General features: G+C 32.6%; 1 protein-coding gene across 2 annotated transcripts; it reads left to right on the top strand.

The window, feature by feature from the left end:
* Positions 1 to 2,203: 2,203 nt before the first annotated feature.
* On the top strand, positions 2,204 to 10,377 carry LOC130802314 (uncharacterized). 2 transcript variants are annotated; one of them, XR_009039766.1, is made up of 8 exons: positions 2,204 to 3,342; positions 4,481 to 4,765; positions 6,992 to 7,117; positions 7,256 to 7,336; positions 7,539 to 7,596; positions 8,073 to 8,146; positions 8,242 to 8,366; positions 9,696 to 10,377. XR_009039766.1 is itself a non-coding variant. In XM_057666271.1 (6 exons), exons 1-5 carry the CDS (start codon positions 2,409 to 2,411, stop codon positions 7,565 to 7,567), a joined length of 1,455 nt encoding a protein of 484 aa, XP_057522254.1. In that variant the 5' UTR covers positions 2,204 to 2,408; the 3' UTR covers positions 7,568 to 7,596; positions 7,913 to 8,063. The 2 variants fall into 2 exon arrangements, 1 of the variants encoding a protein (XP_057522254.1); XM_057666271.1 differs by lacking the exons at positions 8,073 to 8,146; positions 8,242 to 8,366; positions 9,696 to 10,377 and adding an exon at positions 7,913 to 8,063.
* The last annotated feature ends 3,706 nt before the right edge of the window (positions 10,378 to 14,083 follow it).

Consider the following 14,083-nt stretch of genomic DNA (forward strand, 5'->3'; position numbering starts at 1 on the left):
CTCGAAAAAAATAGGAGACGTAGCTACACGGGAAAGATAAAATAAATGCATATTGGTAAAATAAAAATAGTAAATATGACTAATTAAAATAGATTACGATGAAAAATGACATAAACATATTGAATAATGTTTTTACCCAAACCCTTTGACCTTTCCCTCTCAAAAATCCAAATAATTATTCTTCAATCAAAAATTCTTATTTAGCACAGCGTCGTAATGAGATAAGTGTAAATTGTGCTAAAGAGTCAATTAAATTATTTAAAACATCCACTTCCATATTAAAATGAATTATTTTTGTAAAAAAAAATTATCTAAAACAAAGAGTTTACATTCTTACAATTTATTTATTAGTTTATTTAAGGAAAAATAAGTCAAAATAATATAATCTTTTCATGATTTTCCTACAATAATCTCACATATTGATTAACTGTGAGTAATCCTAACTTTAGGGGTATTTTCCTAGAGTAAACCCGGTAACCGGATCACTTGCTGTAGCAAGTTTTATTTTTTTAGAAAAAAAGATAAATTATAATAAAATGTCGAAATAAAAGTTTAAAAAATGTTTAAAATTTATTTTCATTTTTTTTATTATTCAGAATTTTTTATGTAAATTTCAAAAAATTTATCTGATTTTTAAATTAATTTTTAGTTTAATTTTTTTGGTAAATTATTTACTATAGCAGGTCATCGAGTTATCCGAGTTTACTCTAGGCAAATATCCCCTAAAGTTGAAATCATTCATGAATTATGGATAATCAATAGGTGGATTATTATAGAAATATCAGGAAAAAATTGAATTATTTTGGGTAATTTTTCCTTTATTTAACCTCTCTCTATCTATCTATATATATATATATATATATATATATATATATATATATATATATAACACGTGACACATCTCATAATTTGATATCTCATACAACATTTTGTATACTTCATTAAAATACTTTTTTAAGATTTGTTGTTCTTAAGCCCATTTAATTTAACTAGTTAATAAAGTAGCTTCATAGAACCCAAATCTCACAAGGGCCAAGTTTGTTGACTAAACTTGGAAAATTTGAAAAAAAAAAAGATTATTTAACAACTTAATTTCAAAAATAAGCTCTGTGAAAATTTATTTCCCAAAATAAGCGTCCGTACATTCAAGCCTAGCATCGGGAAAAGTTGCTGTTAGTAACAGCGAAAGTGAAAAAAAAAATTAAAAGCCCAAAGTCGCTGTTACTAACAGCGACTTAAAAAAAAATTTATTTTTTTTTTATTTTTTTTTAAAGTCGCTGTTTGTAACAGCAACTTAATGCGTTTTATATTTTTTTGCACAATTGATTTAATGGCGAAGTTACAATGCGGCCCACCCTTGTTGCCCACTCTCGTCGTTCACTATTTTCGCTTAATTTTTAGTTTTTGGCTCCTACAATTATTTTAATTGTATACTACTAGTAATGTTACAAGAGTAGTACTCCCTCCGATTCAGAGAAATGTTTTTATTTTCTTTTTGGGTAAGTACACCTTAAATATCTAATTTCTATTTATAGTATTTATTTTTTTTACCAATATATTTACCCTTAAAATCACATGTCACCTACTTATTTAGAGTGGTCCCTACCCTTTCTTAATATATATGCCAAACCAATATGGGGCATTAGGTACGTATAAGTTCGTGTTTATTAGGGAAGCAATGTTGGATGGTATTCTTGGTGTGGGTTATGGTTGTGTTCTAGGTAGGAGATTTCCTTAATAAACGAATTAAGAGGAAAGCTTGATCTTTAATTTGGTAGCCATATGTGCAAAAAGGATGACAATTATGGCAATAGATTGCATTTGTACCGATCATGATCTTGGGATTTCGATTCACAAATACTGTTTAGTAAGATTAAATCAATTGTGCAAAAAAATATAAAACGCATTTAGTCGCTGTTACTAACAGCAACTTAAAAAAAAAAAATTTTTTTTTTAAGTCGTAACAGCGACTTTGAGCTTTTAAATTTTTTTTTTAAGTCGCTGTTACTAACAGCGACTTTGGGCTTTTAATTTTTTTTTTTCACTTTCGCTGTTACTAACAGCGACTCTTCCCGAGGCTAGACTTGGAAGTACGGACACTTATTTTGGGAAATAAATTTTCACGGAACTTATTTTTGAAATTAAGTTGTTAAATAATCTAATTTTTTTCCCTTTCTCACTAAACTTGTACTCTACCAAATAGCAATACGAAACCAACAAGAACCCATTAAAATACTTTCCCTCCTCCTTTTGTCTATCCCCTCTTTTCTTCTTTCTCAATTTCTCACGATCATCAATTAATCTTCCTTCAATTATTCATCAATGTCAAAACCATGCTCAATTTCCTCCATTTTCATCTTCTTCCTCTGATCTCCTTTAAGAATTGAGATATTAGTGGGTAAAGATCAATGGTTATTGCAGTAGAAGCTCGCAAATTCGATCTCCCTAACCTTTCTTTGTCTTCTCCAAAGGTTACATCTTTTCTATATGAACCCAATTCTCATTCTTTAGCTTTAATGCATTCTGATTCAAGTTTCTCTCTTTTCCCTTCTTTTTCCCCCTTTTCTTCTAATTCTAGCTTTTTACCCGCTCCTCAAACCCTAATTCCGAATCCGTTTTCTTCTGCTTGTTTTGTGCCGCTTAATCGTCATAGCACTAAAAATCAAGATTTCCAAGATGATAAAAATGTTGTCTTTGTTGTTTCTGGACCTTACAATGGTGCGTCTAGGGTTGTTTTGAGATTTTATTTGTTGGGTAAAGATGGAAAATTTGTGACTGCCCAGGTGGGTTGTAGTCAAAATGGTGTTCGTTTTGATAGGAAATGTGGTGTAATTGTAGATGTAAGTTATGGAATGAAGGTTATGCTATGTGGGTCTGTCAATTACTTGGCTTTGTACTCAGCTTCAGGTGGGAAAATGTGGGTTTTTGGGGTGAAATTGATAGGTAGTGGGAGGGATTTAAGGTTGGTTAAGTGTGCTGTAATTGACTGTACATTGCCTATCTCGTCGATTTGTCTTTCGTTTGGGTTTTTGATCATGGGTGAGTTAAGAGGAGTTAGGGTTTTTCCATTGCGGGCGTTGGTGAAAGGGAGGGTTGGAAATAGGAGGAGGATGCGTGTGGCGAAGGTGAAAGGTGAAGAATTGAATGTGGAGGATCAGGAAGGTAATGTGAAAGTCGAGGGAAGATACTCGAAGATTACGAATGGGGTTACTAGGGTTTCCCATGAAAGTCATGAATTTGATAAAAATAGTGGGAATGTGAGCTCATCCAAGTTGTTGCCTGATGGTCATGCTTATGGTGTTATTGGTGGAGTGGCTTTGAGATCGATTGCTGATGGAAATTGTGAGTACACTAATTTGTTAATTATGCTGTTTGATGTGATAATTTGTTACGTGGATGTGCATTATGTGGTAGAATAAATGTGTTTCATGTTCCGATATTATCAGATCGAACTACCTAGTAGTTGCTGTACTGATTGCTTGTTTTGAGTAGTGTTCTATTTTGGGAATGCCAAATTGTAAAGGAATCCATGTTTTATATAAGTATATTTATGGTATTTTGTTTTATGGAACCTTTTTACTTCGGTGTAATAGAATTTGTTGCTCGTTTTTTCCCATGAGATAGTTCACAAATGCTAGTCTGATCAGCATGTTTTGTTTGTAGTTATACAAAATCAAGTGGTTCATGAATGAAATCCGTGTGAGTGTCTCTACTAAGTAGATCCGAGTTTTTTTTGTATGATTAGTGGTTAGAAGCGTTGCAAGTAAAAAGAAACACAAGAATAGAGGTGTTCAAAACAGACTCAATGTTTATCCGACCTTGTAACCAAATTCGATTGACCCAAGTTCAAAAATGATTTACGATTATGTAAAAATCAATTTGGACACAAGACTCGATTTTAAACTGATCCGAAACACTTAACTCACAATCAACCCGATGACCCAAATAAACTCCTCTACACAAAAAAAGTATTAAGTTGTAGTTTAGCTAATCTAAAAGCTAGAAGCCTATGCAGCTATGAAGGTTCTCAGTTCTCTATGCTCTGCCATTGACTTTCATCTGTATGTAGACTTTGGTTTTCAAGTGTTTCTTTATTTTTACCTTTTTCCTCTTCCATGCCATTACTGACCATGAAACCAGTTGTTAATCACACAGGGTAAGGTGCTGTCTTACGTATAGTTATAATGGTCTCTTTGTTGTCATTATATTAGCATATCTTTACATCTCTGATTAGTGTTGCACGCTGTTTGTTTCATGTTTTAGTCTGTTTTGTGATTGCTCATACATGTTTCAGTGTGTGACGTTCTAAGCACTTGAACGACTATTAGCTATTAATAAACTTTGAATAACTTTTCTATTCATACGTAATCTTGTATTCTCATTCTTTGGGAATTTTCTTGGAGATTTTGTGTTGAATGAATTGTTGAAACTCTAAATGGTGCCGTTGGCTACAGCAGCTGATGTTGTTCTGTAACTCCAGTGACGCCGAGATCTTTAAAAATTCGACAAGACTCTGGTGAGTGCGGGATGCAGTTTGTTTTGTTCAATGATAGTGTCCGTGAAGAAATTAAATCCAGATTGATGCCTTCTAACACAACAAAGGCGGTTTCCATCCAAGCAATTTCAAAGGAGAAGTTTGTGATTTTGGATTCAAATGGAGATTTGCATATACTTCAAGTGTCGAAATCTGGCTCTTCTCAAATGAGACAGTTAACTTGCACCATCCAAGCACGACAATTGGCTACATCTCCCGATGCATTTGCTGGTGTGCTTCTCCCATACTCTTTTCTTTGTTCTTATTTTGGAATTTGTCGCATTGTCTTGCTACACTCTGAAGAGATGTTTGTCAAACAAATTTGAAAGTTTTAAGTAAAAAGAACGGTGAAAATAGTAGTGTATAGGTGATGTACGTTTATTTTATTAAAAATATAAGAATTGGAAGTGGTCTGCTAAATTAAGTGTCATTATCTTATTGTTGGCCTTGTGCACTAGTAGTTCACGAGATAGCTGAACTCGATAGAAATAGACTTAGGGTGCGTTATTCTGCCTTGAAATTCTTGAACTTACCTGAATTAGTAACGTAAAATCAAGTTTAAAAAATCAAAATATACTACCCCTAAGCTCTTTGCTACAACCTGAGAATTATGCTATATGTACTAGAAGTGTGAAATAGAAGGTTGAAGTGTTGAACACTTAAAGCTTGTATTGATTAGTATATAAGAAGAAATGGAAAATGATAATTTAGTGTAACCTAGTTAAAACTCAAAACTAAGCTAAAATAGTAGCTTATGCATTTGAAAGGCAAGAAACTCTTCTATTTTCATTGTGCTCTCTCTCATAGTGCAAATATACGGTAACGGTCGTGGTTGCAGTAACCGACGCGGTAATACGGTAACGGTGTGATGCGGTTATCGTATCGCCAAATTTTGGCCGCAACCACGAAATATCACTTGAAACAACCTAAAACGGGTTTTTACACCTCTACTATATGGGTAATACCGGTTCGGAAAATTAGAAAACCTTTACGATACAACTGATACGATACGATACGGCCTTGTTTTTGCACAATTAGTCTCTTTTTTGTTGAGAAATGAAATAGTGCTCTCTCTTTCTAATGCTTTATTTGTACTAATATGACGAGATTCCTTTTTTTCTAACTAAAACTTGTGCCTTTGCTCCAAGCAAAATCCCCTAAAAAAATCTACTGTACTTCTCATTATATTCCCCTTTAGTTTGTGCTATGTACCTTGCAACTCTATTATATTCTAAAAGCCACCTTTCCACTTAGCTTTCTTAATTTACCCTTATTAGTGATCATCTGATAAGTGATAATATTGGGAAAACATACTTTTCTTGAATAGTTACATCCATATATCTATCTTTTTCCTTCAAACTACCTCCCTATCAGTCATCCCACAGTCGCAGTCATCGCCTCACCACCACTAATCACCACCTCACAACCCAAGGCATCAACGCCTCAATTCTCCTGGAACAGAGATCAAACAATTATTGGATCTGTGTGTCATCATCATGCTAGTGAATCCGTTGTAGACGTGCCTTTGCTATTTGTGCTGAACAATTAAAAGACTAAATTAGTTTCACCATGTTAGAAAGATAGATTGAGGGGGCAGCGGGGGATATAAGGAGGAGTTACTGTATGCAGCTGTGGCCACGTTTATTGAATGCTTGAATTTAAATGTGAGGTTTTTGAAGATGTCAAAAATTTTAAAGGTTTGAGAAGTATAAAAATGAAGATATTGAACCTTGAAAGGGAAAGGATGAATGCGAGAGGGAGAGGAAAACATGAATGTACCGATGGGTTTAAGTCTTATGGTTCTTGCTGTATTTATGACCCATTGTTTTCAGGGGAGACGAGAGGCTGGACAACTGGGTTCATGGGGAAAAGCTAAGGCTAGTAGTGCAGGAGGAGATATTGGTGGGATTGTTTTAATAGGTTGGCTTACACTTTACATTAAGTTTTATTTTTGGGTTAAGAAAGGGTAATTAGATAACTAACTGTGATGGGGGTGGTTTTGGAGATATGCTTGAATATCAACGCATGGGTAGCACCAATCTATTGAAGTAAATAAATAGATTAATTGTAAATTTTCAGTAGAATGTTGTTTGTAAATTAAACTACCGAAAAAATCAGTACTCCAAATTGACCAGTACAAGCAGTATAATGCAAATAATAATCCCAAAGCAATGCCACAATAATATAATAAAGGGAGATAAATGCCATCAGCAACTTAACAAAGTTATTATCATTTTCTCGACTCACTCCTACGTCAAGACTGAAGTTCCAAGTTCCCTCTCAAAACTTTTTTTTTTTAATAATACATAAAAGACTACTGTCTAGTCTAGAATGTAAACGACTCAGTTGTTAAGTGAATAAGTGCTCTATTTTTAATTTTCATTCAGATTATCTTGACTTTTGCAATCGTGTTTTGAACAATCAATGACGTGTGGGATTTTATTTATGACGATATAGATTCGCATATCATTTGGGTATCCGAGGGACTCTGTTCTGTGCACGTGATGGTGATACCTACTTCTGATACCACAGAGAAGGAGAATGGTGAGAGCAGTAATGATGGAGAGATCATTCACAGTTCAGGTTTGTACACATTTATCTTTAATCTTTTGGTTGAGTATTATATTCTCGCTTTCTCTCATTAGGATTACTTGGCTGAGTATTCTATAAGGTACTATGAATATATATATATCGAATTTTAATAAATATTTATTCTGCTAGTTACTCGAGCAATATTTACGAGCGAGAACATTCAGAAAATGGTGCCCTTGGCTGCAAACAAAGTCCTGATTCTTGGACAAGGTAACTTCAGCTCATTAATCAAATTCCTTCGTATTTGCGAATGAAATAATCACAAAGCATACATGTCCGTGGTTTTATCCTTGAACATGTTTCAATCTTTCACGATTGATAAATACACCGATTTTACCTGATCTTATAATGAATAATGTTTTATTTCTCCATATCAAGAGTTCGTCAACTTTACAAATGTTCTCTTTTGCAGATAGCCTCTATGCTTATGCAATTTCTTGAAGTTGTTTGTGGAATCTTCTTTTGTGCTGGTAAGTTTGTGTTAGCGCTCTCTTGGTTTCACCCATTGTTACCTGGAACGACCTTTAGTTTGGAATGGAGAACTGGAACGGGAACAAGGAATGTAACCTAGATTGACTCAAGAACGATTGGGTACCAGATACATTATGTGTAAAAAGTATATTTGAAAACAAAAGTATATTAAAATGATTTTTTGGCTTTAAGAAATTGTTTTTAAGTTGAATTTTTTTAGTTTTTGTAAATTTCATCTCGTTTTTCCTTCTTTCTTTTTTCTTTAATTTGAAAATGAAGTCCAAGATACCTTTTAAAAAAGGTCTTCTACACCAGGAGGTCACCTTGAGCGATTTGGGTCGTGTTTTGTGGTGATTGGGGACAGATGTTTCCAGATCGCGGAATGTGGCTATGGTTTCACCTTCATTTCTCCTCTACGTTTTTCTGTGTTTTATGGCATTTCAACACGGATCTTAAAATTTTGCTTTCTTCATAGGATAAGTTCTCATCCTGATCAAATATCAATCCTTTTTGAGTAATGGGGCCCCGCAATCGCTTTCTATTTAGACTGTAAGTTGTCGACTCTATTGGTGTATATATTTGGCAACTTTTTTACCATTTTCTATCCTTATGTGTTACTTGTTTACGGGAATCAATCTCTGCAGAATGCCCTGTTTGTTCCAGTGTTCTTAACCCTCTGATCTAACCTTGACATAAAGTTATCGAAGTCATGAACTGCAGTTGTCATACATTTCTCTTAATGTCGCTTTCAGGACTGGGTGCTCGTCAGGTAATTGGACCCTCTCTTTGTCTTTTTTATCATGGTTATCTTGATTGGATTTAGTGACTAGTTGAAGTGGGTGTAAAACCGTGAATGGGTTGGAGAAATTGGATCCGAATTTGAAAACTTAAAAAGAATATAGAATTACCATTTGGCATAGATCCGGACATCTTGTGATATCTGGATACTATAGTCGAGAGAGAAAATAAAAAACTATCAAAGAAAAAATCGTAATTGTTTTGGTAAGTGATGATAAATTAAGGCAATAAGGATCATAATGCAAAAACAAGGTTACCTTAGATTGTATCATCTAAGTCGTAAAGTTTTTTAAACTTTCCGAATCGATGTTATACGCATTGTAAAGGTGTTAAGTAACAGGTATACCTCATGGGTTTGGCCAATATTTGACGGTACGACAATTGAATGAGGCCCATTACTGCACTGTGACCAAAACCACATTTTTATTATGATCGAGATGTGCATGAGTGTTATTGTATACAAGATTTTCCAGTTGTATAATAAACATAATATTTTGTTACCCTACTTCATAGTTTACATGAAATTACACTCACCAGTGCTATCATTTTCTAGTTTTTTTTTTTTTTTTTTTTTTTTTTTAATTTTTTTTTTTTACCTTTGTACTGATGATGACCAAATGACTCAATGGACCCTGTTGATCCTACACTCTTAATTTTCCTGGGGACTTTGTTTATAAGATTTTTCTTTTTTGGGGTTGGAAGGGGCCAAGGGGAGCAGAAGCTGTTTCCTGATTTTTTTTTTTTTTTTTTGAATGTGGGATATTCATCCTTCAATTTAGTGCACCTTGAAGGAGACGAAGGTCATTTTGTAAATAGACTGGTTAGTCTAACATAATTCGCCAGTTAAATCGCTTTTTGAATTTGCAATTCACTCAAAATGGCCCTTAAATAGCCCAAATCGACCACAATTCACTTTTTCTGATTCGCGATTTGCAAGAGGATTAGTGAATCATGTGACAGTGAATTACTGGTACAATGTGTTATTTGGACTCGTGTACTGATGTCGGATACTGTTACGTGTCCAAGTGTCGGATACGTCTAAGTATTTAGTTTTACGCGTCTTAAGTGTCATAGCATCAAGGATCGGACATGAGTATGTGAAGCAACATGAAAAGCCCGAGTAGCATAGCTAGTATTTCATTTGTGATTGAGCAAGCGTGAAGCATTTGATTTTATATAAACCTTCTAAATTTAGGGAACTCTGATGAACAGCGGGAAGTTTACAACTTAACGAAATCATCTACAATTACTACTATTCTAGTATATGTCCTTAACTACAAAGGGATTCCATGTTTTTCAGGGGAAGGATCATCTGGTGATCAGTTGGATGCCTGGAAATGGAGCAGATTCTAAATCTTTCTACATACCGAGCCCTTCCAGTGTCGCATCCCTCTGCCTACAGACAAAATATATACTGTGCAAGGCTCAGGGAGAGGAACGAAAGGCTCGTGACAGCCAGTATACGCCTGTTACGGAATAGTTCACGTCTATCCTGCCATCTGTGGAGAAGTACGGGGCATTTTTGCGTCTTGCTGGTTTACTTCGTGATTTAGATGAAACTCCATTCTTATTATTATGAACCAATTTATGTAGTTAAAGTTCGTATTTTGTCTTCCTTTTGAACTCTGGGAATGCCTGATTAGTTGCACTATTACACCTCTAAGAAAGCTTCATGTAATCTATTTTTTTTTTTTTTTTGAAATTCTACTTGATTATCGTTGATCGACTGTTATTTATCATCTTCGTCGTTCTTTTGATAAATTAACAAAACACGGTATCTCTATCCTACAACCAATTGGTTACTTCCTTTTTCTTGAATAAGCTGTTACATACTCCTTTGTTTGATGTTAAGGAAAAGTCGGGTTTCAATCGTAACTTACTTCACCTTTTGGCTTTTCGAGTGAGTGTTCTAGGCGAAGGCAGTTTGTACACCAATTAATCTCGGAAAATTTGTTAAAATAATTCTAATTATTACTCATTTTTGTTCAAAATAATCTTTACTATTAATTAATTTGAAGTAATTCATACTTTTACGGCCCGTTTGGTACATGGTATTAGAGGGTGGTAATGGTAATAAAATTAATTAAGTAATGAAAATTTCGGTTGTTTGGATGCCTTCAATGATAATGAATGGTAATAAAATAAGGTAATGAAATTACCAAAAAGGGCCATTTTCATTACCATCAAACAACATGGTATTAGGCTGTAATGGTAATGAAGTATTATCGTGGTAATAAAATAAGGTAATGTTATTTTGAGCTGAAGAAAAAAATAATGAAGAAAAAAAAGGTAATGTATGTAATTATCCAAAAAAATATTATTATTAAAAAAAGAATCATTAGATAGAATAATTTAGATACAATAATGCTTTTAGATACAAATATACAATAATGAAACTAAGAGTCATTACCATTTTTTATTACTAACAACCAAATGCAATCAATGGAATATTATCTTCCATTACCATTCTTTAGTCATGCACACCAAACAAAAGAATCTTTATTACCAATTCTCATATCCATTCCTTTATTACTATTGCCATTACAACATTTCATTCCTATTACTTCATTACCATCAACCAAACGAGCCGTTAGGGTAATCTTCTTAAAATAAACCTAAGTACAAGTATGATTTTTACTAGTATAATTGGGTGTTTTTTAAGAAGATAGATGATACTTCAGATTATTTTGAGAACATTACCCAATAATGTGGATTATTTTGAGTTAATTCATAGTGGAAATTATTTTAAACGAATGAGCTATAATTGAGGACAATTTTCTGTTCCGGAAAATCGTTCTCAAGTCGAGGGATTTTTTAGCCGTATCCTTCTTTATTTATGGGTGTGATGAAGAAGAATGAGCTATAATTGAGATAATTTAAAAAAAAAAATTCCTTTATCTTATTAATTTATTTCCAAAAACAAAAATAAAAGTATAAGGTACCAAATATATAGTTCTTTTTCCAAACAAAGTAAAAACAAGGTAAAGAACAACCTCTAAACAAACCCATTGAAAATAGAACAAATGGTCGTCCGTACAACATAGACAACCATAGTCCATCGGTTGGTCCTGCTAAATGATGCCTATTTTTATTTTTTCCTCCTACCAAAATTTAATTTCTAAGGTGGACAATTATATGTTACCCACTTTGTCCTTAAGAATTTCCCCCAAAATTTAATTTCTAAGCTCGAGTGCTCGACTATATATATTTTTTTAATACTAATTTTATATTTATAATGTCCTTATTAAAAAAAATTATTTTAAATTATTTTAAAATTAGTTTTGATTTCAAGTTATTCATTAAATTTCAAATTGTTACATGCAAACTACTTTCTATAAGATTTTAGATATGTTTATAATTTTTAGTTTGTTCGTGTCTAAAATCTAAAACAGTATCCCATAAATACGACTCTATTGCAAAGATTAGAATAGTAAAAGTTGGTTAAAATAACAAAAATAATAATGTAACAACTTAATCATGATATAGGTTTGAAGAATCGAAGGAGTATATACTTCTATACTCTATATAGGATGGGGAAAGTCGGTTCTGGGCAATACTCAACCGCACTGGTCTAAAAAAATAAATTTAAAATAATTATAATTTTAAAATTTATTAAGTATTTTTACCCTGAAATCCGGTTACAATCCAAAGTACCTAAAAAAGTATCTTTGGTAGTGAAAAGGAAATGAGTCCCACTAAAACTTCAATTCCAATAATTACAAGTTTTGTCCTTTTAAATTAGTTTTTTTAATTATTTAAAGTACTTTTTTTTATTCAAATAGAGCAAACTCCGAAAGTGAGAGAATACATGTGATGATACAATTGCCCATCTAATATTGGCCTTATTTGGTTCAGCCACTACATTATACATCCTCTATAGACTCCATTTTTGGGGACCAATTTATCCCTTTGATTGAGTGCATCCTATGTATTCTTATTTTCTCAATCTTTTCCTCTATCTTTTTTTTCAATTTTCAAATTACATCGTACTGGTTTATTACTCCTAGTTCTTATAGAACAAATTTTTTAATTTGTTTATTGTTTAGTATATAATATAACATATTATAGGCTGCAATCATTAGATTAAGCTTTTAATTGAGTTTATCACTTATTAAAGTTAACGTGACGAAATTATTCGAGTATGTAAATTATGTTAGGGTTACCATCATCAACTCAAGCTTCTAGTTGTGTTGATTCTTTGACATGGTAACAAATAAATCAAATATAATTAATAAAGATATCACGGGTTCAAATCTCACTACCTATCGTTTCAAATAGAATATTTAACACTATGTATGAGAAGACTCTTTGTTGCATGTATGGATCTAGTCTAAAGAGCTCTCGTGTAGTGGGGCATGTTAGTATATATATCCTAAGACTTCAATCATCAACTTAAACGATTATTAGTTGGTTTTTCGATTGAAATGTCACAGGTTTGAAATTCGAATCATCTACCCCTCATTTCAAGGGTGCGATATGGAGTATATTTCATATCATAAAAATATAATTGTGCCTTAAGTTTTTAATTGAATTGATTCTTTAAAACTATTGTTTTAGGGTTATTTATAAAGAAATGAGGAACAATTAACAATGATAATAATGGTGTAATTTCTCGTGAGGATATTCTTGCTTATTTCTAAAAAAGTTTCAACAAAAAAATATTGCCTCAATTACTATAACCTTGGTATTAAAAGATTTTTATCATCATTACCTCCAAATCAATTTATCAAGTACAAATGTAAATTAAATATGTGGATAAGAATTATAGAAGAGTGGTTATAGTTAGAAATAATAAGTTAAATTAAAGTTTTACTTCCTCCTTTCTGTTTTACTCGCTACACAATGACTTTGCACAAGAATAAAAATATGAATATTTTTGTGTTCAAAAAGATCATTAGCTTTTGGTTGAGGTCCCAAAATACGCTATATAAGGCTCCAAAATATATTATATACTTTAGCATGTATAAAAGTTATTGAGATTAGAAACAGGTTAAACATATAGATAAAATAGACGTTATATAGTTATTTTTTTTGTCAAAGTAGTAAATGAAAAAATTGTAGGTTATACATAAAATTGATCGAAACCATTTAATATCTTTAGACTTTAGTCCAGTCAATGTCCTACTCTCTAAGCATAAGCCCTTTTCCAGATTAATGAAAGCACCAAAACATATAGTCTGCAGTACATAAAATTCCGAAAAAATTGCCTCATTTATTTCTCTTATAAACATTAAGTTTTGATTACAAATCAGATAAGAATCCAACTTAGAGACAAAATTTGATCTTAACAAACATTAAATTTTAATGTCATCGAAACCTGTGTGTCACGATGGCGGATCTAGCGTGATGTTCCTGAATTAGATAAGAATCGAACTTAGAATATTTTTCGAGAAATGATACTCTCCAATTGAAATAAAATCCGATCTTAACAAACACATTTAATTTCATTGAAACCTGTGAGTCACGATGGCGGATTTAGCATGATGTCACTTTGGTCAGTTGACATCACTCAAAAATATAATAAAATCAAATATTACATGTAAATATACCCTAAATGAGTTGGATAGTGTATTGCCTTTCACATATGTGAGTATGTGACGACTAAGGTTTAAAATCTAATAGGGGCGTTATATTTAAATTGACACCATTCATTTTTTTCATGGATTCGCCACTGGTGAGTCGGGTCTT

Source organism: Amaranthus tricolor, chromosome 16 (genome assembly GCF_026212465.1).
Source record: "Amaranthus tricolor cultivar Red isolate AtriRed21 chromosome 16, ASM2621246v1, whole genome shotgun sequence".
NCBI lineage: Eukaryota > Viridiplantae > Streptophyta > Magnoliopsida > Caryophyllales > Amaranthaceae > Amaranthus > Amaranthus tricolor.